The 21,959-nt window shown below is 48.1% G+C and overlaps 1 protein-coding gene across 3 annotated transcripts in view; it reads right to left on the reverse strand.

The window, feature by feature from the left end:
* The window catches only part of znrf3 (zinc and ring finger 3), a 42,614-nt gene extending 24,990 nt beyond the window's left edge, over positions 1 to 17,624 (reverse strand). The window contains exons 1-2 of one of the 3 annotated variants that reach the window (XM_057032784.1): positions 16,699 to 16,826; positions 13,396 to 13,484 (exon numbers count right to left, since the gene is read on the reverse strand). Coding sequence is in view for 2 of the 3 variants with exons in the window: in XM_057032783.1 (XP_056888763.1) it covers positions 16,699 to 16,929 (231 nt within the window). In the remaining variant the exon portion in view is untranslated. Of the gene's footprint in view, positions 1 to 13,395; positions 13,485 to 16,698 lie in introns of all 3 variants that reach the window. The other 2 variants (XM_057032783.1, XM_057032782.1) reach the window with 2 other exon arrangements.
* Positions 17,625 to 21,959: the final 4,335 nt, after the last annotated feature.

Below are 21,959 nucleotides of genomic sequence, written 5' to 3' on the forward strand. Positions count from 1 at the left end.
TCTATTCTGCACACAGCTGCAGGCTCTCTAAGACACCTTTTTACACCTCACAAGTTTTTATAGAAAAACAAATAGCACATTATTATCAATGTCACGCTGAGCGTCAGTTATATTATTTCCCTCTTCCTGAAAGAAAATGGTGCTGCAGTGTGTGAGCATGTGCAGAAGAGAGCTAGCTGATGGTTGGAAGTTGCTGAAAGTGAACTGAAAGGAGGACTGCAGTCATCAACACCTAGGCTCTGAGTGGCCTTTGATGTTACGCGGCATCTTTGATGGCTCCAGCCATGGAGGAATGCTCCTCGCCCTCCCTCCTTGCTCACAAAGCCCCCAGAGTTGTGGAATGCGCTTGCAGGCTGCTAGTCCTACTGGAATGGGATTAGAGCATAGGCGGCCCATAGCTCCCTGAATCCCTCCCTGGTTCAGTGGACAACATGGCAGCAACCTTGGACAGACCCTAAATTTGGTACAAGATTTTCCAACATACAGAACTCCCATTATTTTACATTGAAATCTCTTTTTTAAAAAAACATGGGCCTGCTGCAGTTTTCATTTGAACCTATTCACACGGACTGAGTTGCAATCATTCTGGGAAAAGGATCCAAACTACCACCCTACAGTCGTTTGTCTACGGCTTCGACTGTGTCATTATTCATAGAACACCATGTATGCAAACAGGAGGTTAGAACCCCTAACAATGCTGTTTTAAGGCATTTTAATACAATCTTCCCCAATAACCAATTAGGTTCTTAATCCCTTCCCTGACTAATGTTCTGCAGGTTAATTTGGCTCTATTATTTGACACATTATAGAATTATTGGATCACCACGAGAGAGAATTTAGTCAGTCAACATATTCTGCTGCAACAAATACACGTACACTATTCACACCTCAATGACAGCATATAAATGTTAACACGGCTGATTCAGACGAGTGAGCAAAGAGGTGCAGCATCGGTTGTCTGCGAAGATTAAACGTGTTAAAAGCTGCATCCGATCTGAAAGCAAAAGCTTTGCGAGTCGCATCATTCTGCTGCAGTGCCGTACGCACATGCGCATGTGTGTTTCTGTGCATGAGGGTTGCAGCAGGAGTGCTGGAATCATCACAACTCCCGAGGAGAGGCAGGTCTTCAAATGCACTTCATATAGCGAATGACCTTGACCCAACAACTGCACCAACAGCCCATTTTGGCCCTGCATGCGGGTGTCTGTCAGGGCGTGGCCAGATCGGCTAAAGCTGCACGGCGTTTATTAAGGACTGCGGCTCCCCGCTAGCTAGAGCTGAGAGGAATGCAATGATTTACAGTACAAGCCGACACACTTCGATTAATGTATGCGCATAGATTTTAGACAGTGAGGGGTAGTGCATCTTCCCACTACTGCTCCCTCCACCCCCGGCTGCAGGACCTAAGAAGGGAGGCGAGGCAGGAAAGCAGCCAACATTAATGCCGGTTTCACATTTCGGCCGTCTTTGACTTGTTTTCTTTAGGAAACACTTACTGGGGCTCCGGCTACACTAGAGGAAGCGCTCACCTACATCACTTCCAGGTCAGCCTGCTGAGGTCAGGAGTAAGAGACAAATGCTGGGGGCAGCAACACGCCAAGAGAAATGTATTTAGTATCACCAGTAACCACCCTTATGATTTCATTATGTTATGATTGACAGGAAAGAGACTTGATCCATCAGCTCAAGGATTTCAGGGAGCTAATGGCAATTCTAGATGGAATAAGAAAGTGAATAAATGCAAACAGGACCTTCTGAGGTATAAACATGAAAAAATAAAAAGACACCTGGGATGGAATTTAAATGGGGAGAGAGGAATCTTCCTTCCGCCTTTGCTTGCCTGAAGGGGAGACCTTGAGCAAGAGCAGGTGCGCTGGGAGCTACACCCTGCCGATTACAATCCTGCTATATCTTTACAAATATGAAAATGTGCTAGCAACTCGTGCCCACTGGATGCAAGTATAGACCTATCGGGGCCCAATTATGAATCAGCCCCGCCCACAGTCGGCAGATCTTTGTAGATACTGTTGCTTATCGCTGCTGATAAGAAACAAGCCAGAGCATTGCAGAAAATGTAAAAAGATAACACTCACTTGCTTTATAAACTCCACACTTAATCAATAACAGTATCAATCAAATCTTTGTTTTAGTACTACCGACATATCACAGAATGGGACAGAAACAATCTGCTTTGGCTCCCTTTGAACCTCTTGATCAGACATTCATGTCACTTAACAAAGTTAGCATGGAAGCTTTGCTTGCTACGTGGGTGGAGGGTCTATGGAGGGTCTTTCAAGGTGTGCAATTAAGTCCAAAACTGAGCTAAAATGTTAAAAAGATGCAAATCTCTACAATAAACGTACAAGTCATTTAAAGTTTGCTGCCTCCTTCCTGTAAACTCCCTACACACTGTATCATTATAACAATGGGAGGTCTGAAAGACAATCTTTTCCAAAAGGAGTCGGGATGGGTCGACGGTTGCCCCTCTCTGCATGCGATTCCTGAGCCTCTCCCTGCATTTACGCTGACCTGGGATCAGGTTAGACAAGTCCCTCTATTCAAAGCTATAAAGTAATGCTGATATCCCCAAAGAGAGGGAGGAGGTGGAGAAGAAGGAGGGGGGAAAAATCCTATCTGAGAGATTAACTCGCAGCACCCAACTGAGCCAATGCTGGGTTCACTGGCTTACTCAGACCTGTCTTACCCACCACTCTGTTGTTCTAAAGCAGAGCGTGTCTTTGATACTTGACTAGAAGGAATCTGGAGGCGTTACAGGTTTCCTTTGTGCTTCGGACTGCAAAGAGACCCTTGTGTGTGTGTGTGTGTGTGTGTGTGTGTGTGTGTGTGTGTGTGTGTGTGTGCGTGGCTGAGGTTTCTTTTCTTCACAGCCCCCTTTCTTTTCCTCCCTCGTTCCTTTGCCTCATCTCCCGCTCCCCTCCCCCCACTCCAACACTGAAAATAAGTGAATGGGTGAATCATAACCGCTTTTCCAAAGTTTGTGGTTATGACAAACTCGTCTCAAAGCTTAACCTTCTTCCTCCTGAAGTCTCAATCCTGCAACACTTGCACATCAAAGTGACCACGCTCACGCTGTGACCAAAGTGGCCGCCTTACGAGAGCTTGAAGGCTGGATAAGTGGAGGGATTTTGGACAGAGACAGGGGGGAAATGAAGGGGCTGCTGAAGGAACGGGTGAGGTTTGACTCCCCTTGAAGATTTCCTTAAACCTATTACATCAGCTTTTTTCTGCTTCACAGGGTCCAGGTCTGTGGTATTTGTCAGGGCAGAAAATGACCTAAACCGAGCTTCGGTGAGGTTAATGTAGTTAACTGCAGACGGCCATTTATGGCACAGGCTTAAAACAAGGATGCACAGGCATGTGTCTTTGGATCAACCTCGAAAAACCAAAACATTCTTACTAATGAGGAAAGTAAAGTAAGGGAGGGGGTGCATTTTCACTATCTGCAGTATTTGCCTCAGTTTGACAGATGGACATCTCCCAGCCGTCCAAAGACTGTAAAAAATTAATATTATCCACTGATTGTGAGTGTAGGTATATTTCGCTATACGTCACACCACAGCAGTTTCCCCAACACAAGAGCCAATTGGTCCGGTCCACCTTTCTATGGGACGAGTCGCCGTTAGCAACAGCACAAGCTGCGCAGGAGGCACTTTTTGTGTCAGCAGCTCCCCAGACGGCAAAATGAGAATTCACTTTTGCAGTTATCGCGGCAGCCCCAGTTTTACCGAGCTCTCCTCACACACTCTGTGCAAACAGCTTTAAAATAGCAGGCTTAGAAACATCAATAGTGCACAATAGAAAAGGAGGAATTCTGCAGCGACCGCTTGCTGGTACCAGGCAAACTGATCAACAGCACATAGGCTGTCAAAAGCTAGAGGGAGTGTCAAAAGCACTACTGATCTCTCTCTTTCTCTCCTAATGTGATCAAACAGGGGTTCCTTCGCTGCAGGAGGGGTCAAAGAAAAGAAAGGGCCAAAAGGAGAATAGGCATGAGCCTTGGTGCACCATAGGAAGCTGGCCACCAGCAGCACAACCAAACAGTGAGCACAAAACAACAGCCCATCTCTCAAGCTCTCATGCAGTCCCACAGCGGAAAGGAATAGAAGAAGAGTTGGCGGAGGAGGAAAGAGCTGCTGGGCAAACAGTGAGGGGCAAGGGCTCAATAGGGCCTGGTTGCCTGGGTGAGGTGGACCCGCTGCTCCAAAAATCTCCACATCAAGCGTCCAGTTACAGGCCAGGGCCCCTCGGAGGTGTGCTCCCAGTGTGCACAGAGGTCATTTGCATGGATAAAAGGGAACAGAACAGCCTCATCCTGGCAGAGCGGCTGGGTTCAGGCTACAGGAGACGTTATGGAATGTTTGACAAGACTGAAAGGGGAAGAGACATCAACCACAGGGTGTAGTCTAATGTGAGATACCTCCGTCCATGAAAACGTCTTGCTTGAATTGTTTAGATTTAAAAATCTGACATTATATTGTGGGCCTATTCATTCATTTTACGAAGGATTTCTTATGTGGTTTTTGCTCAGTGGCGCAGAAAGAAAATAAAAGTCAAATAGATAAAACTCACAAAGTGTGTGGTTGTATAATCCCACTGTAGCTTTTGAGACAGAACGTCACAAAGAGGATCAAGGAAACATGAGGCAGTTGTGTCAAATGTGAGTGGACACCAAGACAACTTACACCCATCATTAAATAGTTGCCGTTGCTATGGAAATTTCAACGCACCACCTAGACTGACCTCTTTGTTCTGGAGACTGGGCACAAAACTTCCAAATTTTATGGCTTCATCACAGATATGCCAAGTTTAAATGACCATACTGATGTTGACCCGGCCTCCCCCTCGACACCACATCATCCACCGACCCCCTGAATACACCAATAAAAAGGGGGTGGGGATGCAGAGGTGATCATACCAACACTGTTCACTGAACTGTGCTGAGCAAAGCCTTTGTGCAGGCATGCAATAAAGAAGGGGGGGGGTGAAGGGCTTCGAAGTTACTTTGAGGATTGATTCCTTCAGATGAGATAAATGTAAGTAAAAGGGCTCCGTCGAACTGGAACCAAGGAGCTTGTCCCCCAAAGGTTTTTAAGGTCTAGCAGGTGAGATAAAGTCAAAGAATTATTTTGATGGAAAATGCACTTTATGTGAGAAAAAGCAGTTCAGGCGAAACTTTATTTGCGATGACTTAACACCTTCAGCTTACGTGACGGTATCACTTTACTGGTCACCTCAGGAGCACATTGACCACAGACATGGGTGTGGATCTGTGTCGCTCGGTCATTCCATCCCCCCCTCAGCCGTCCTGTCAAGCAAAGATACTGCCCCTTTCAAGCATGTTGTACCAGTGCAAATAATTGACCAAAGATGCAGTAGGATGCACCTGTTATTATATGGTTATAATACCAGAGACAAGAGCCAATTGGCCCTCAGAGGCAAAGGAAAGTTGTTAGCTTGTGAAACTGACTGCACCTAGTTAAGCAGACATCATTTACATGAGGGCACTTCCTACCATCAGTGTCAAAGAGAGGTAATGGTCGACTTCTAACTATCATGTCAGTGGGGAGAGTACTCGTCTTTGCCCGTGTGGTCAGAGATTTTGCTCCGCCCTCACGTCCGCTCAATGCCGAGTCATAAATTACACCATAAAAGCAACGAGGAGCGTTGCTAAAAGGTCATAAACTCCCAGGGAACCATGCTATTTCATTTTTGTTTTTATTAGAAACAAGGAACCATTTAAGTTGGCCGTAACTTCTGGGGCCCCCACATACACTACCAATTTACCATTCAAAGACTATCGTACCTGGTACCAGGTATTTTTTTAGTACCATCTCCAGCAAGGTTCAAATTAGCTCAAGTGCCAATAAAAGGCTACATAAGTCACTGCAGACTAGCGCTAACCTGAAGTAGTTTCTACCCTCTGCTGAAAACCCAGCAAGACTTGCAACAGTTAAATAAAATATAGAATACTTTGATAGTGAACTGTATATGTGTATATACACTAAGAGTAACACGTACGTCACTGTCAGCTATAGGTAAGTCTTTAGCATTCATTCAAGTATTTCCTGTATGCTACACTGCATTGTTTAACTGCCCCCACTCATTTTTCCAATTGTTTGTGTGATATTTTATGTTTGTGAGTTACTGTCACCCCGGGCAGTTTTCTCACAGCTCAAACAGCCGGGTTCAGACGGAACCAGAGACCAAAAATTTAAATAGATTTTTTGGCATTTGAGATTTTTGAAAGCTTCTCATTTTTTTTCCTGAGCATTATCTTTGAAAAATACTATTGGTACTAATTCTGATTTTCTTTCCACAACAATTTGCACCTTCATGCAAACATTTTTTCTCAGCGTTTCAGGACGAAAGGTGCACATTCATGTAGCCTGTTGAGCATGACCCATTTTTGCATCTGAATTTTGACTGCAATAAGGGGTCAGGGCCTCTAGGCCCTTGAAGAAAGAATGTGTGACTTGAATGGGAAACTAAAAGAGCTGCTTGCATCCTTTGGCCTCTCAGCTGGGAGGACAGCATAGGATCAAAGAAGCTCTGTGAATTTACGAGAGGGGCAGCTACGATAAACTCCTGGGGCATGCAAAGGGCCTGAGAGTGCTCAGATTCCCCATGGCTCATTTTGCACAAGTCCCGTATTCGCTGGGAGAGTTTGCAGCTTTCTCCTGGTTTCATTAATGATTCAAAGCAACATGCAAGGACCACAGCTAGCCTCAGCCATTAGAGTCCCCAGGGCATCCTGCAAGCATGTCAGCATGAGTCTCAGTCCAGTGAGCGCTCCGTTTACTTCGCGTTTGTGTCGGCCAGCTGTGCTAAAGCGGGATGAGAAATGATCAAACCGCACGTGACAGCCGTGTCAGCTCACCTATTCTTTGCTAAGTGACTTGAAGCACAGCGCTACCTCTCATCTCCAGGCAGCTCTTGCCAGAAGCTTGCAGTCCAGATTATTAAAATCAAATCACTGAACAGTAAATATGCTGTTTGTGTGTGTGTAAAAATGCTTGCACACCACTGTGAAATCTCCAAAACAGCAGTAAACCTGCGCAATGCAACACTGGGCAAAAACAGGGTGCTGGTTTAGGGCGAACAAGATGAGCAGCATCTCCTGTTGAGCCTCGGCCCCTATGTAGAGGCTTAAACCTCCCAACTCCAGCACCTATAGTCTTCCAGTGAGCCAGCGCAGAGAAGCCTGTCATCACCACCACAGAGGCCTCTATTCATCCCCACAAAGACAAAGCCAAAAGTGTACAGCAGCCATCCAAGGCATTCCAGGCATTCAGATATCCACCAGCGATATAATTTTGGGCTTTTGTGACTACCTTCTTTGGTTTACCCGCCGCTCACTCCTCACCATCTCCGCTCTGCGTTCCTTCCATGTCAAGGATGGGTCTTTTTTGGTGGCGCACGGACCTCACACACTGCACATACTTAGTTGTCCAAAGGTGTCAGACACGTCCCAAGTGTCAGGTATAAGTTGCTGGGCAGGTGCTTCAATGACAGTGGGGGGGGGGGGGGGTTGCTTTGTTCACTTCATATGTTCCCATGCTGGATCCTCCTGGTGGCGTTCCCCTGGACACATGAGGGCCCCTGAACTTGGTAGTGAAATCTCCACCTGCTGATACCATCAGCTGCCGCCATCCCTCCCCTCACACACACACACACACACACACACACACACACACACACACACCATGCCACCCCTTTCTCCCGGGCATGTGTGGTGGACACTGATAAAAGAACTGTAGATAAGAGGAAACACAAGCTGTGATGAGAAACATACTGCCGCCAAGAGAACACATCAGCCTGGCAGAATGGAATGACAATGATAGATAGAGGGAGCGAGGGGGGGTGGGGGGGTGGGGGTTGGCAGTAAGAGAATCTGGAAATTGGGAATGGTACGCTGAACGCTGAAAACATTCAACCTAATATCATTGAACACAACATAATACTGATCGACTGTCAGCACTATTCTGCAACGGCCACGCAGCTGTTGCCTCACAGCAACACTCCACTAAGATGGAATAAAGATCAACTGCAACGTTACGGAGAGGAAGTAAACATGATCCTTCAAGGAATAAATATTAGTCTGCCAGCAGTCACGAGCTCCAGCGACTACAAAGAGGCAGGCGGCCCCGCGCTGGTTGCAGGACGGGTCCCTGGAAAACAAGCGTGAATGTAAATAAATCTGAGCTGCTGACAAGGGATGGGAGTGAGGGAGACAGGTGCCTCGGTGACACCAGCGACCTCCAAAGGATGCATGCGTCCGACAGCAAAATGGACACCGGAGGGGACGGACCAGTTGGTGGGAGCAGATCCGAGAGCATAACAACGGGTTACTCCGTTACAGTCCGAGGAGGAAAAAAAAACCTCACCGCTTTGGCAACCTTCCGCAGGCACCAGCTGAGGATTTCAAGCCGTTTTTGCACTCTTGACCTTCTTGTGCGTTGTGATATGCATATTTTTCCTCTTTTGAAGTACAAGTATTTGGGAGGAGCCACATTTTTGGAAGTGTGACGGTGCATTCTGAAATGAGAATGCAAGGAATGGCGGAATGTTTCCGCTTCTTCGCAGCTCTTCGTAGATAACTAACAAAGATTTTAAGACTGCCAGTAACAAAGTCACTGCTCCATATTCAAATCTGTCACCTTCCTTTGAAGCTCCCTAGTCTGCAATAAATGCAAGCAATATCGGTACGGTGATAATGTAAACTAAGATATAGTATATATAGCTCCAGAGCACCCATTAGCCAGCACTGACCAAGTACGCCCTACTCCTGGCCAGGTTCCATTCTCCTGGCCCAGTCAATTTAAAGTGTCTCGCTAATCCAACAGTTGTCTGGTTACGCTGGAAGTCACCTCCAAGTCCAGCTCTAACACTTGTCTCAGGAATCCACAGGCTTTTTGCATACCAAGTGGCCGGATATCCTCCAGTTAAAGAGGGCCCTCTAAGCCAGAGTCATGTGTTGGTCGACTCCTGGGGGTGACAGGGGGTAGGGCTGTTTTTGGCAGCGATGTCCGGGCAGTGCTTTAAACTCTTTGAGAGTGACATCAGCGTCACTTTGAGCTCACACAAATTGGGTAAGTGAGAGCGATTCAGATTCCATAGAAACCAATCCATTTTCCCTGCAGATCCTCAGGACCGTGCACCGTGCCAGCTTAAAGTGCAGAGCGGCGCATCCGTGAATGGCTTTTGTGTTACTGCCGGGGCAGAACAAAGTGAGTTCAGGTTACTGCACTCCTCTTGTTATTGGCCCACATTGTCTATAATTATTCTAGCAAACATTGACACAGCATGTGTGGTCTCACATTTATATCCCCACCCCCTCCCCCACCCACCCATGCAGAACACAGAGAGAAGACAGAGAGAGAGAGGGAGGACTGATCCATCTTCAATCAAAAAAATAGGGAGAGCAATGATGGGACGAAAATGTTCCATCGCCCACTGGTTTGTGCCTCATTGTATTGCAAGGCTGGTTGAAAAAGCTTCCGGGTACGGAAATACAGCGTAGAGAAGAGGCCGTGCCAACTCCAGCAATCAGAAATCAAAGGCAACAACTGAAAGTTGAGTGCAAAATGACAACTTTTTCTCCCTTCAAAGCTCAAGCCCACACTTCAATTAGAACTGCTAGCGTTGCTGTTGCCTAGCTGCTTCTAACTGGAGCTTTAGCAAAACAATAATTATGACAAACCTATGCATCAGTAGCTCACCAAATCCTCTGTCCACGAGCTTAGCCCGAGGCAGCGCTGCACAAGAGCTGACCCAAATATGCAATGTGTGGTTGCCAATAGGAAATGGCTTTAAGTTAGGCACAAGGATGTTCTGGACAAAAATCAAAGCAGGAAAATTTAGAAATGGTCTGCATGGTAAGCTTTACTTACTGCAAAATTGGCCATGATCTGGTAGAATTTGTAGCATTAAGAGGCAGACGTGCATAAGAGGGTCTGAGCAAAGGAGAAACGTCAGGCGATTTGCAGCTTTGCAAAACAACATTTCAACTGCCCTCTCCAGATAAACGCTGAAGCTAGCGACAAGCTGAGCAGGTGAGGCAGCCAACACTGAAGCACTTTGCTATACGCTACCTGTGTAAATACAGCATCTGATATTTAAAAACGGACTTGATAGTTAGCCGTCTCTTCAGCCAGAGGCTGAACATATGAAGGGGGGAAAAAAATCATGTCTGGTTTTAACGCTGATGTTTGACAGCATAACAACTCAAGATAAACAGCAGAAAGGTGGAGACAGAGAGCGCAGTTTAATTACAGCAGCCGTAATCTGATTGTTCCGTCTCACACGCCAGAACTGTAAAGCATACCAATAAAATGACTTCAAAGACACAGACCGAAGAATATTGCCGGCCTTATCCTTATATTTCATAAGGAGGAAGGTTTCTAGGAGTTGATTGGTTACAGCCTGTCTTACAAAACAATGTAAATAAATAAGGCCACCTTTAAATTTGCCATGTGGATCCAGACATGCACCTTCACATGTCATAAATCACTGCGCTAAAGCAGAACTTGTGTGAGATCTTCACACCTGCTGCACATATTCCCTATTCTGAAGCACATATGCGACATTTGGTTAAATCTGGGCTTAAATAAAAACAGGGGCCGGCTTTACGAAGGAATGGTGACGATCGGTACAGCAGATACGGCTTCAGTCACTTGGGCGGAAGCCCCGATTTCCACCATTCGTGGCCCACGCTTCCAAAAGGAGCATTGTGTTATGTCAGCTGTCCCACAGCACTGAAAGTGATACGGCGGAGCTTTGAGCCGCAGCTCCATTCGACTCTTGCGTGTCTACCCGAGGCCAACGCTCACACCTGCGGATTAAGATCCACCATTTGGATCCGTGGAGCTGAATAATAGAATCACCAATCCACCAGAGGAACGACCCTGTGGCACGCAAGCAACCTTCCCCTGCTGCTCGCCACTGCTAAGGCTGCATTAGGGCGTCCACGTGGACATGAGATGTATCTACAGGGAGAAACTAGATGGACTGGGGATATTCTCCAACTCTTACCGAATTCTTTGTGCTGCCATCCTAAATGTGAAGAAAGTCCCTTATAACAACCAAACCATCAGACTCGTAGGAGGATTCCTGTCATCATGCGCCTCTCAATTATCATGTGAGCTGTCAATTAAGTGGAGCATTTGGAAAAGAATTGCAATCAAGTTCAGCTGAACATGTTTATGAATCCACATCCGTCTCACCACATTAAGAGTCACCTGTGTACCTTAAAGCTCTCCGTTGGATTCACCTATCTGATAAGAACAGCTGCTCCTTCCAAGTTTTCAATCCAAAACATACACAAAACTGTTTTTTAAGGATCGTTACATCAACAAAGCAATAGGAAAGAGTCCAACACATTTGCCTTCCGGGCGTTCAACCAACGTAAGCTGCCTGTGCGAGGGAACACCTCCACCTTTATTTGTATGGGAGTGGATTCAGCTCGAAGGCCCGCAGTTACATCACCACCGATTTTTGCAGTGTTGCATATCATGCACGGCAATACCGAGAAACCTTTGAAGCGTCTGGTCCAGCCCTCGCGCTCTTCTTGCCTTCGCCGTTCCCCTTCAGCACTCCCTTTGATGTTGCGTGTGTGGAGCCGCGCAGAGCGTCACGGCCTCCCAGGCCTCACCGCCCTGTCTGATCTTATCTGCTCAGGCGGCACATTCATGTGGTTTACACCCGCAGCGCCACCACCAGCGGCCCTGCAGGCCCCTCCCAGATCAGGGTCCAGGGGCTCTCGGTGGACGCCGCATAGACCAACCTGCAGATCAGGTAGAGGGCAGGAGGAGCTGTGGCAGAGTGTTGAAAGCATAACTGCAACAGTTAAGCACTGCACCACCACCTCCCAGAGCCAGGCACCACACTAGTTTTGCACAGTGTCGAGATGAGAACTTTAAAGGCAGCAACACAACAGAACGTCTCTTGGTATACTGTATTGCACAGCACAAAATTAGCCCCCTGGGCCGAGCTTTGGGGTCACAGGGAAAGAAGTGTTTCACAATCTTTGGTGTAACAAGGTGCAGTGATGCACAGTCCTGCCAGAGGAAGGGAAAAATATATGGAGATATGAAGCAGGTTGTTCTCATTTGCCAAGCAAGTCCAATCCATCATAGCTGTGGCCTCATTGTGCTGCAGCCTGGATCTTCATCATTAATGGAACACAGGTGGCGAGAGGTGAAGAATACGCTCTCTCGGCTCCCACCTGAGACCCCTGTGACTCTGCCGGGGTGACCTTTGCCACAGCTCAGCTTAAAGCCATTAAGGAAAAAGAGAGGGAGGGAAAGAAAGATGGCAGGATTTTTAACAAAGGGCCTGGTGGGAGAAGCGTCCCAATGTGAAGACGAAGCTGTGCGCTCGGCACAGGGGTGGAGGATGTCCATGAATAATAAATAAAGCTGGCAACAACGGGCAATTCCGAAGGTAATGTGATGCAAAGTTATCAAAAACACACGAGTTTTCAAGTTCAATCAAAGAGCAAAGCGTTGAACGGATGTGGCTGCGTCCAGAGTCCGTTGGCTAAAAAAGTCCAACAAAAGGGGGAGGCTGGCGTTGCGGCCGTGCGCGGTTAGTCAGCACATTCCGAGCAGACAACAAAGCGTGCCTCTGCTTGGATGAACCACTGGGAGTATTGTTATTTCATAACCCTCGACCCCACGGGCTTTGTTTAGCAGAACCCGTGTGTCGGAGGATTAAATTATGGGACGGGAGGATGGACCGGGCCTTTCAGCGCTATGTCACAGAATGGGCGCGCACGTCGAGGACCCGTCGAGTGCAAAACATAGAGTGACTCACTGCAAAGGTGTTGCCTTTCATGGAAGATCAAAGCAGGCAAAGGACCTGTTTCACCTGTATCTGGTGCACTTGCTCCGACCTGGACAGGACCGAGGAGCACGTGCACCAACGGGTGTTTGGAGGTGTACACCTGAATGTTCTCAGTGGTCAGGTGGCCCAATCCTGCAGCTCTTATTTACACATCACAATTTTCGACGATTCATCGTTTTATTTCTATAAACAGGACGAAGAACCGAGCACTCCCACTAGCAATTTGCATTTCGTACAAAATCGGCGTGATGTATGCTTTGGCTGCGTTAGCATCAGCAGAGCGGTGGTGATGGGGGGGGCGGGGGGGTGTCAAACAGGCGCGAGAGAAAAACAGTTTAGTCTGTTCTATTCTGAAAAGGAGAGAAACGCAGCCTCAAATTACTTTGGCCGAGCCATGAAAGCGAAACAGGGTGGCGGTTAAGAGAGACGATAGCACTGGAAATACGTCCAGCTGCAACCGCCAAGCCAATAAATGGGGAAAAAAGAAGTGGAGAGCGGCGCTTTCAACCTTTAAACCAGCATTTTGTGTACCGTGACTGTTGCTTTGGCCCTGGGAGTGGCCCGGTCCCTGGCACCTCCTGTCTAGGACCAGCCCGTTATGGCCTCTTGGGGTTTCCACTCTGTGGTGAGAAAGCATGCTGTGTGCCTTAAACCACTAAAGCTCTCATTATAGTCTAAATGCAGCGCGACACAAGTCCTGCCAAGTCTAAGGTAGGAGCTCCAGGACCAGGGCTCATCGTTGTCTTGGCCCCAAACTACTACTTTAACCCCCCCTGCATACCCGATCGACAAAAAAATGCCCCGTTGTGAGGCGTTCCAGTTGTATCTTTTGGCACGCTCCGCACGGAGGGATGAAGTTAAAAGGTGAAAGAGATTAAGGGCGTTGAAACTAAAGCCTCTCCTTCCTGAGGCTGAGATCCTGGGATGTCCCCATCTCGACATCCCCTCCGAGAGGAAGCAGGCAAAAGCCACGCTGCTCCCTTCGGGTCTGACGACAATGGAGCGAGTTCCATCTGGTCCCGAGCGCGCCCCTGCCACGTCCCCGCCTCGGCTCCTCGCTCGCGCCGACAAATCAGAGGCAGATGTGCGCGCAGGCGGGCGCACTGCGGCTCGCCTCGCTGAAAAGGGAAGACGAGGCATCGGCGGGGAGACAAAAGCCAACGATGAGCGGCAGATGGCGTTCCCTTCACATCAAACAGGTACTAATAAAGAGGGCGGCGCGCGAGTCAACAACGGCGTGACAAAAGAGGTTATATTAAGTCTGAGCGGGCGTCTGGCTCCGCCGGGCCGACAATTAGATCAGAGGAACACTTTGAGTGTCATCACCCACCCATCAACCAGCACTTCATTCACTCGCTTTTTAAATGAAGCCAAATCTGCTGACAGTCGGTGGAAACATGAGCGGCACCAACCTCGGCACAGCCAGGGGGTCGGCCTTTTTATTTACGCTCAGTATAAACGCTACGTGTCCCGATTCTGATTTCATACACATTAGCATACCACACATCTGACGCACGGTTCCCATACACGAGCATCGCACGCCCTCCCTAGCGCATAAACACGCCTCATTACTTTATTCAGGCTCTACGTGGGTGTACGTGAACGGGAATATTAGTGCGGGATTCTTTTTTTTTTTATTATTCATGGCGTTGTTTCAGCTTTGTTGGAAATTGTCTACTTTGGAAAAACACCAACGGGGACACAACGTACAGTCTGCAGGCTAATGAGCAACTGTTTTGCTCCACGATGAGATGAATACAGATAATTAGCTGACAGGAAAGAGAAGTTGTAGCCTGATGGATGGACGTTCGCCACCCTGCGCGTTCAATCAAACTGACAGAAATACAGAATTCCATACCAGACCTGAGCTGCAGTACTGGGAGAGTTGGCCTGGATACGCAGGGGTTTTGGCTCTAGGTGCAGACCTACATCATCACACCCTCCCGGAGCAGAATGAGAAGCAAATTAACTATTATTTTTGGCCCCCGCAGCATTTACCACTTTTCGCACTCTGCAGGCAGAGCTGGGCAGGTGTTAGCTTTACAGAGTAACCAAAGGGGATTTGGGAATACTTCAGCGGTGATTGTGGTTAAGCCTGCGCTCCCCCCCTGCTCCTTTCCCCTGTATTTGAACCCATAACCTGCAGAGATCTGGCCATTAATGTACACACAAGGTAACAGGAACCCTCAGGATGCTGTTCAAACAGGGAAAAAAGAGGGCTGCAAGGCCCAGAAACCTCAGGCAGACCCAATCAAGGGCCCTATTCAGAGGACACGCCACGGCTGCAGAGGAGACGGCGGCGGCGGCGGCGGAGGTCAATGCGGACGACTAGATGTAGAACCTAAATATGTGTTCAACCTAACTGCAGTGTTAAACAATATCCATTACAGCACCGCAGCAGTTTCCCAACACGCCGCGGCGATGTTATTTCACAAGTGCAGCATCGGCAACTGCCAGTTTTGATACCAGTTTAAAATTGGACCCCTGGATTTATGCGGCCGTCAGTCATCGACCGTTACGACTTTCACGGATCTTCAGACGAATGTCCGCGAGACTCGGAGGAAAGCGCCCCATCCCGGACAGACTGCCCCTCATTATAGCCTGTCAAAATACAGGCTGGCACTTGAGCGGTCAGAGGCCATGTTAGCAAAGAAAGCAAACTTAAATAGACGTGGTTTGCGATTTAAAGCCGAGGTCTGGTTACAGAGCGGCGCCAAACGGCCATCCCCGGGTATAAACGGGGCATTTTTATGCCGAGTGCATTCTCTTCATCTCTGATGCTGACAATCCAGTGAGAAGATAGATGGAGATGGTTTGGATTTTAGAGATGCCTCAGCTGGATGCAGGCACCCCAATCACTGATGTGCATTCATGTGGCTTCTAATAAAGCTGCCCTGGCATCACAGCAGAGGTCAGGGAATAAAACATGATACTTTAGATCTCTGGTGCATGACGGGAAGCCCAGCTCTCCGTTGCTTCACAACCAGCAACCAAACAGATTAAACGGAGAATGAGAAAACTTCCAGAAAAGCATTTGGCTGCGTCGAAAAGCCGTGTTTGACTTTTGCTCGATCACAGGTGGACAATCTAAGAATAAACAGCTCCAAGGACACTTAAGTACTTCACCTGTAGTTCCTAACACACCACTGGATGCAGAACACTTGAGAAATAAAACAGAAGCGTGCAGCGCGCATGCAGAAAACTAAAGCCAGTCAATCAAAACAAACCGTTACAGACAAACTTCTGATTTTAAACTAATTCGGACTGTTAAAAAAGGGGGGAAATGAGTTTTGGGTGCTGGTGGCATCGTTAAAACGGGCACAGAGATCGTAACCGCGCAGCCTTGACGCACTTGGAGAAATGCGTAATTCTGGCTCGGAATGTTCAAACTTTGGGAAGTCGTGGATCATTTCTTCCCTCTCCAGGAAAACCGGCCCAGAACGCGTGTTCTGTCGGGGGGTGGGAGTTGTACCGAACGCCGGGGTGAGCCCCGGACGTCAACAAGATAACCTGCGAGAGCCTGTTTGCTCCCTGAATGAATTCCACAAGTTAGGAGCCATCTTGTTGTGACCGCATATGCTCGCAGCCGAGTTAACCATCCTCACACACGAGCGCGCGCGCGCGCGGCCTACACGCACAAACACACACACACACACACACACACACACACACACACACACACACACACACAAACAACTGTTGTCAATCCCCCCCGAACTCTCGCGGAAAAAGTTTGAAGAAGAGCAGCATGGAGGGGTCCGGGTCCGAGCCCGAGCCTGCGCCGCGGCGCTCGCCTGACGCCCCCCGAAGGAAGAGGCAACACTTTGCACCTACTTGAACGATCTCTCCCTCCGCGCTGATCGTGGCTCCGGCTTTGGAGAACCGTCCCTGCAGGCCAGTCGTGTACGTAGTGTAATCTCCATTGGGACTGGACTCGAACAGAACCACCTCCACAAACGCAGTATCCTTGGCGAGAGCGGCACCGAGAGACGCGGCCACCACGAAGACCAGCAGGAGCCCCGAGTCATGTCCACAATCGGAGCCTCTCCTTGGTAGAATCATCATCTTGCCGGCTGGATCTGCGCCGATCGGGACATAATTTCACACGGATTAATGGGTCGGGTGGCGGCGGCTGAAATCGGGTCGAAAGTGGGCAGTGAAAAGCTGAGCCTCGGCTAAAGCGTGTGTGTCCCACCGCTGCGAGCCTTGTCAATTACATCGCCTCCAAACGCGCTCGCTCGCTCTCTCTCTCTTTCTCACCCTTTCTCCTCCCCCCCCTTTACAAAGCGAATCTCCTTTGATCTCCAAACACGTGATTTTTTTTTTTTTTTTTTTAGTTTTTGTTCCTCTCTCCCAAAAGGGTTCTATCTCCACCCACCGATCGTTCCGACCCGCTCCTCCTGCGCTCCCCGCTCTCAAGTGCCAGCACTCCAGTTAAGGAGGAACGGCGGACCCGACGAATCCCGCGGGGAACGGAGCCAACACGCAAAGTTCGGACGGTTTTCCTTTTCGTGGGATCGATGGAAACCAAAGGGGGCGCGTTTGCAGCTGCAGCCACCTCCCGCCGCGGCCTGATATGTGGGTTTTTAAAAGGACCCGAGCGTGCCACCTTAAAACAAACACTACCCTCCTCAGGACGCTGCAGGATTGAACCGGGCTAATTTTGCAAATTCGATACGTTTTTGATCAGCAACAAGTGGCCGCAACAGCAACTTAATGCACCTAATCACCATCATTATTATAAACCCTTCATTTACATGTAGGCTGACTTTGCTATTGCATTTAATAACGCTAGCAAATGAAAGTTTCCCAAACTTTAATAAAGTTATTATCTATCTATCTATCTATCTATCTATCTATCTATCTATCTATCTATCTATCTATCTATCTATCTATCTATCTATCTATCTATCTATCATATATATTTCCTCCTCTACTGTGTATTATGTGCATATCTGTCCTGCTTTGCTCTTAAACAAACGGTGCTGGCCCGAAATGACAATTGTTTCTCTATCATTCTGTGTGCAGAATAAAGAGTCCATTGTTGCCACTTCCATTCTGAACCGGTTCCTGAAGAACATCTTCTGCCCGGTGCCTTTTCTGCTCATTGTGCGCCTGCAAATAAGCGCTGTGTGCGCTGAAAGGGCCCTGGAAGAATAGATAAACACTGTCCTCTTTTCACTCCGATATAAGATGACGAGTCCAGCCTTTGTGCTGGGGGACAAAAGACGGGCTCGTCGTGCAGGGGCTGATTGTGCACGCCTCTGCGCTGCAATATTTACAACAATTACTCCGTTGAAGCTGGAAAGCTAAACTGCAATGACTGGAGCGCTTAGGTAGTCAAGTGTTGGCATAAAAGCGGCCATTCTCTCAGCGGACTTCCAGAAAACCGGGTCTCATCTTGCTGTCAGATGCGTGATTATGAAAACCAACTGCGAGGACGTTTTAGGTCAAGAATGCGGCCGCCTGGAGAAGCAATGGTCAACATGTGTTACGCCTTCCAGAAAAGTGGGGCGGAAAACAATTCAAAGAGGTTCTGCGGCGCCTCCAGCGCGACAATAATTTACAGATCACACCAACTCTGCGCCCCCCCCCCCCCCCCCCAACGCAAACAAGTTCAAAGTTAAAGACACACAGACGCAGCGCACACGAGCACAAGGCTTAAGTAAATTACACCGCACTCCTTTTGATTAAATCTATGGAACACGGAACGTATTGAGGCAACAAGTTGGAGCCTTCGAATGTTGTTTTTTGCTACAAGTCTGCCCTCTGCTGGCCGTTTATGCTATGGCACCCACAGATTTCCAAAGCTGCAGTTTGATGAATCAAAATTTTCTGTTTGATATTATATATATATACTATCCATATATTTAAAGAAGGGCATCCTTTATTTTATCCATTTTTCTTCTGACAGCAGCTGTGCACCTTCTCCTGACGCTCCGTCTGTCTGCAGCTGAGTCTCAACTCAAGCCACCCTGAGTTTAGACACAGCTGTCCCCTTGTTTATGCTGAGAGAGTGCTGAGGATGTGGAGGACTTGTGGGGTGATGGCTGTGGATTAATGTGTCATGTGTCTGGGGGTGCAGGAGCTTTGTGTCTCGGCCTTTTCCCACTTTGTGTCTCCTGGTCTTGCTCGGCTGGACTTTTGTTATCATTAATATCGTATTATTGCTCTTAAAATGCCAAGATTATTCAAGGTTCGAGGATCAAAGGCTGAGAGATGAAATGAGGACTTCCTGAACTGAAAAGATAATCCCAAAAATGAGGGTGTCACCAACCTTGTTTCAGTGTTTGGGGTGGTGGTAGCTCAGTCTGGGGGGGGGCATGGCTCAGAAAAAGCAAGCCTTCAATCTCATTATACAACATATTTCTGTCAGGCACTATCAAGGCAAAAATGTTCATTTGAGGCGTCTCCCCACATCAGATTTGACATGATTTGGTTTGTTAATGTGTCCAAATAATAATCAGCCGTTCCCAAACGTAACATTTGAATCTGTTTGATTGCCATTTCACAGCAGCTCTCTGCATGCACCGGCCCCCCCTCCTGAATCGGCGCTTTGTTAGGATGGCGCTGACGTTATGTTTTAATGAAGAAAGGAGCTGATGAGGGGGGGGGGGGGGCGTTTACATTCATGGCTCCCAGAAGAGCGCGTCGCTGCGGCATTATTACATAAAGCAATTAGGGGCCCACAGATGACAGGAGATGCCTTCCTCATGATGACAGCGGTGATGCTGCAGCAGCAGCGGAGTCTGTCGCATGTTTCCGATGATGTCACCGCACAAACGCACAAAAGCCCAGTGGGAAAGTGTCATGAAATGCTCTGCAATTAAGGTGAGAGAGTGTGTGTGTGTGTGTGCGTGTGTGAATAACGAGGCTCATATTCACTGTCATTCCCCTCTGAGCTAACGTGGAAGCAGCCAAACGCTGCTGATCTCTGCCCGGCTGCACGTTATCGATCGCAGCCCGGGCAGTTTCCGAGTAACTCCGTTGACTCAGTTCTATTTTGGCCGAGTGGCTGCTGCTTCTCTGGGAATCTGCGGAGAGAAAACATGCAAATCAAACAGGGATCAAAAGATCAAAGGAAGTTGATTTTCCCAAACATGCACAGACAAATAATTCCCTCCCGAGCGCTCAGCAACGCAAACAGCAAAACCACGGTATTGAAATAGGAAATGTAAATAAAAAGCAAACGTAAACTGTTGTTGACTCCAGGGACCCGAGAAGAGAACTTTCTAAACTTTCCACTTTCACACAGCTCTGCCCATTGTGGAAGCAGACATTTAGACGTGCAGGATCACCTTTACACCTCTGCAGAACACAAATGAGAGCATCAATCACCTGCTAACTGTTGGAGGCTTTGAAGCCCCAGAAACTCCGGGACTGGACCTTTTACTGGTTGAATTGCCCCTGAAGGCCTGGCTCGGGGGGCCAAATTCAACTTTGAAGTGCAGGCCAGGCCAGAGGAAGGTATTTCAATGGGGCTGCAGTGGAGAGAGTGGGTAAGGTTGCAGCCGTGGGGAGGGGGGGGGGCATTCTTGAGAAAAGGAGCGGGTGAGGAGAAAGAGAGTGGAGCCTTTTGAAAGGAGACACCAGTGCGTCTGAGACCTGCAGGAACAGGTACGTTCCCAGGGGTTAGCGGCTTTGGAGGAGTCAGTCATTTCAGGGAGCTGCAACACCGATAATCTGCTCGGAGGAGTGAGGAGGACAGAAGATACACTCTCACAGGCGGGAACTTGTCCTCAAAGGCCGGGCGGATGGATGGAATCTGTGCCCACACACACACACACACACACACACACACACACACACACACATCCAGTCCAGTTTACGTTACATTAATTTGGGGGTTTCCTTTTGGCTTGAACAGAGAAAGACATCTCAGCTTCCGAATGAGCTTCGGCAGCTACGGAAGCAGCCGGACGTCCATCAGGGGGCCGAAGCACAGCTCCGGTCGATCGGGGGGGATTTTCTTCCTCGTTGCCCTCAAGCGGTCAGAGAGTAAAGAAGAAGTTATTCCTTCTGCTGTCTGAGCAAAGAGGACCAGCACTGAGGCGTCCAAATTTCAATTTGTTCATCTCCTGTTTTTGGAGTCAAAACGGGAACGCCGGATCCGGCCCAGAGAACATAAGTACAAGCTAAAACTTCCACCAAGGAAGGCCTCATCCGGGAGTTTTAATGCCATTTCAGACCAAGTTCTGGTTTATAGAACAACAAATCAGTGACGATGACTGCTGGGATCAGCAAAAGCCCGTGAAGAAGAATTCCAGCTGGTTGGGACATTGGTGGCCTGCTCAGAGCTTCTGGTTTTCTTCTTCTTCTTCTTCTCCCTGCGTCTCTGTGTGCTTGACCAGCATTTCCCTGCCCTCCTTTTCAGTTCTCTGTCCAGGGACAGAATTAAAGGCAGATACTGCAGGAGGACGTTAGAAATGAAGTCACTTGCTTTGAGCTTTCACCCACGGATGACCTCGTGAAGTTAAAATAACCCTCCGATGAGAGATTTAAAGATAATATTTGTTCCACCGAAAAACCGTGATATGATATCAGCAGATGGAATCATGTTATGACTGCAATAAGTGCTAAAAATATCCCTATTCCGTTGAAAATGTGCAGCCATTGAGTGTTGATAGAGCCCGACTGTCTCTGACCTTTTACCTGGAGGTCATTTTAAGCTCTGAAAGATGACTGATGAACCAGCGACCCCGAGCAAGAAAATACACTAACCCTAACCAAAAACTTCTGTAATTGTGTAATAAACCACTTTTAACTTGAAAACAAAATATAGTGAGCGTTCAAAATAATTTTATACGCAGGAAATTAGCTGCAATACCGTTTCAGTATTGCGCAATAATGAGCCGCGTTTGTGTAATGCGTAGGTTTAAACACCAGGGGGCAGTTTAACAACGGGGGAATTCGACAGTGCAGGAGCTTCACTCTAAACCTGGACAGGAAAACATGTTGTTGTGCACAAACAGCTCTCGTGTCAGAGAACAACGGACGGGGAAGAAAGTGAGAATGGCCAGACTGGATGAACGAAAGAGTAGCCACGGTTTTCATCATCCCAGCTGGCTGTATTCTTACCCGGTGTTGCATCAGAT

Source organism: Takifugu flavidus, chromosome 5, assembly GCF_003711565.1.
Source record: "Takifugu flavidus isolate HTHZ2018 chromosome 5, ASM371156v2, whole genome shotgun sequence".
Classification (NCBI taxonomy): domain Eukaryota; kingdom Metazoa; phylum Chordata; class Actinopteri; order Tetraodontiformes; family Tetraodontidae; genus Takifugu; species Takifugu flavidus.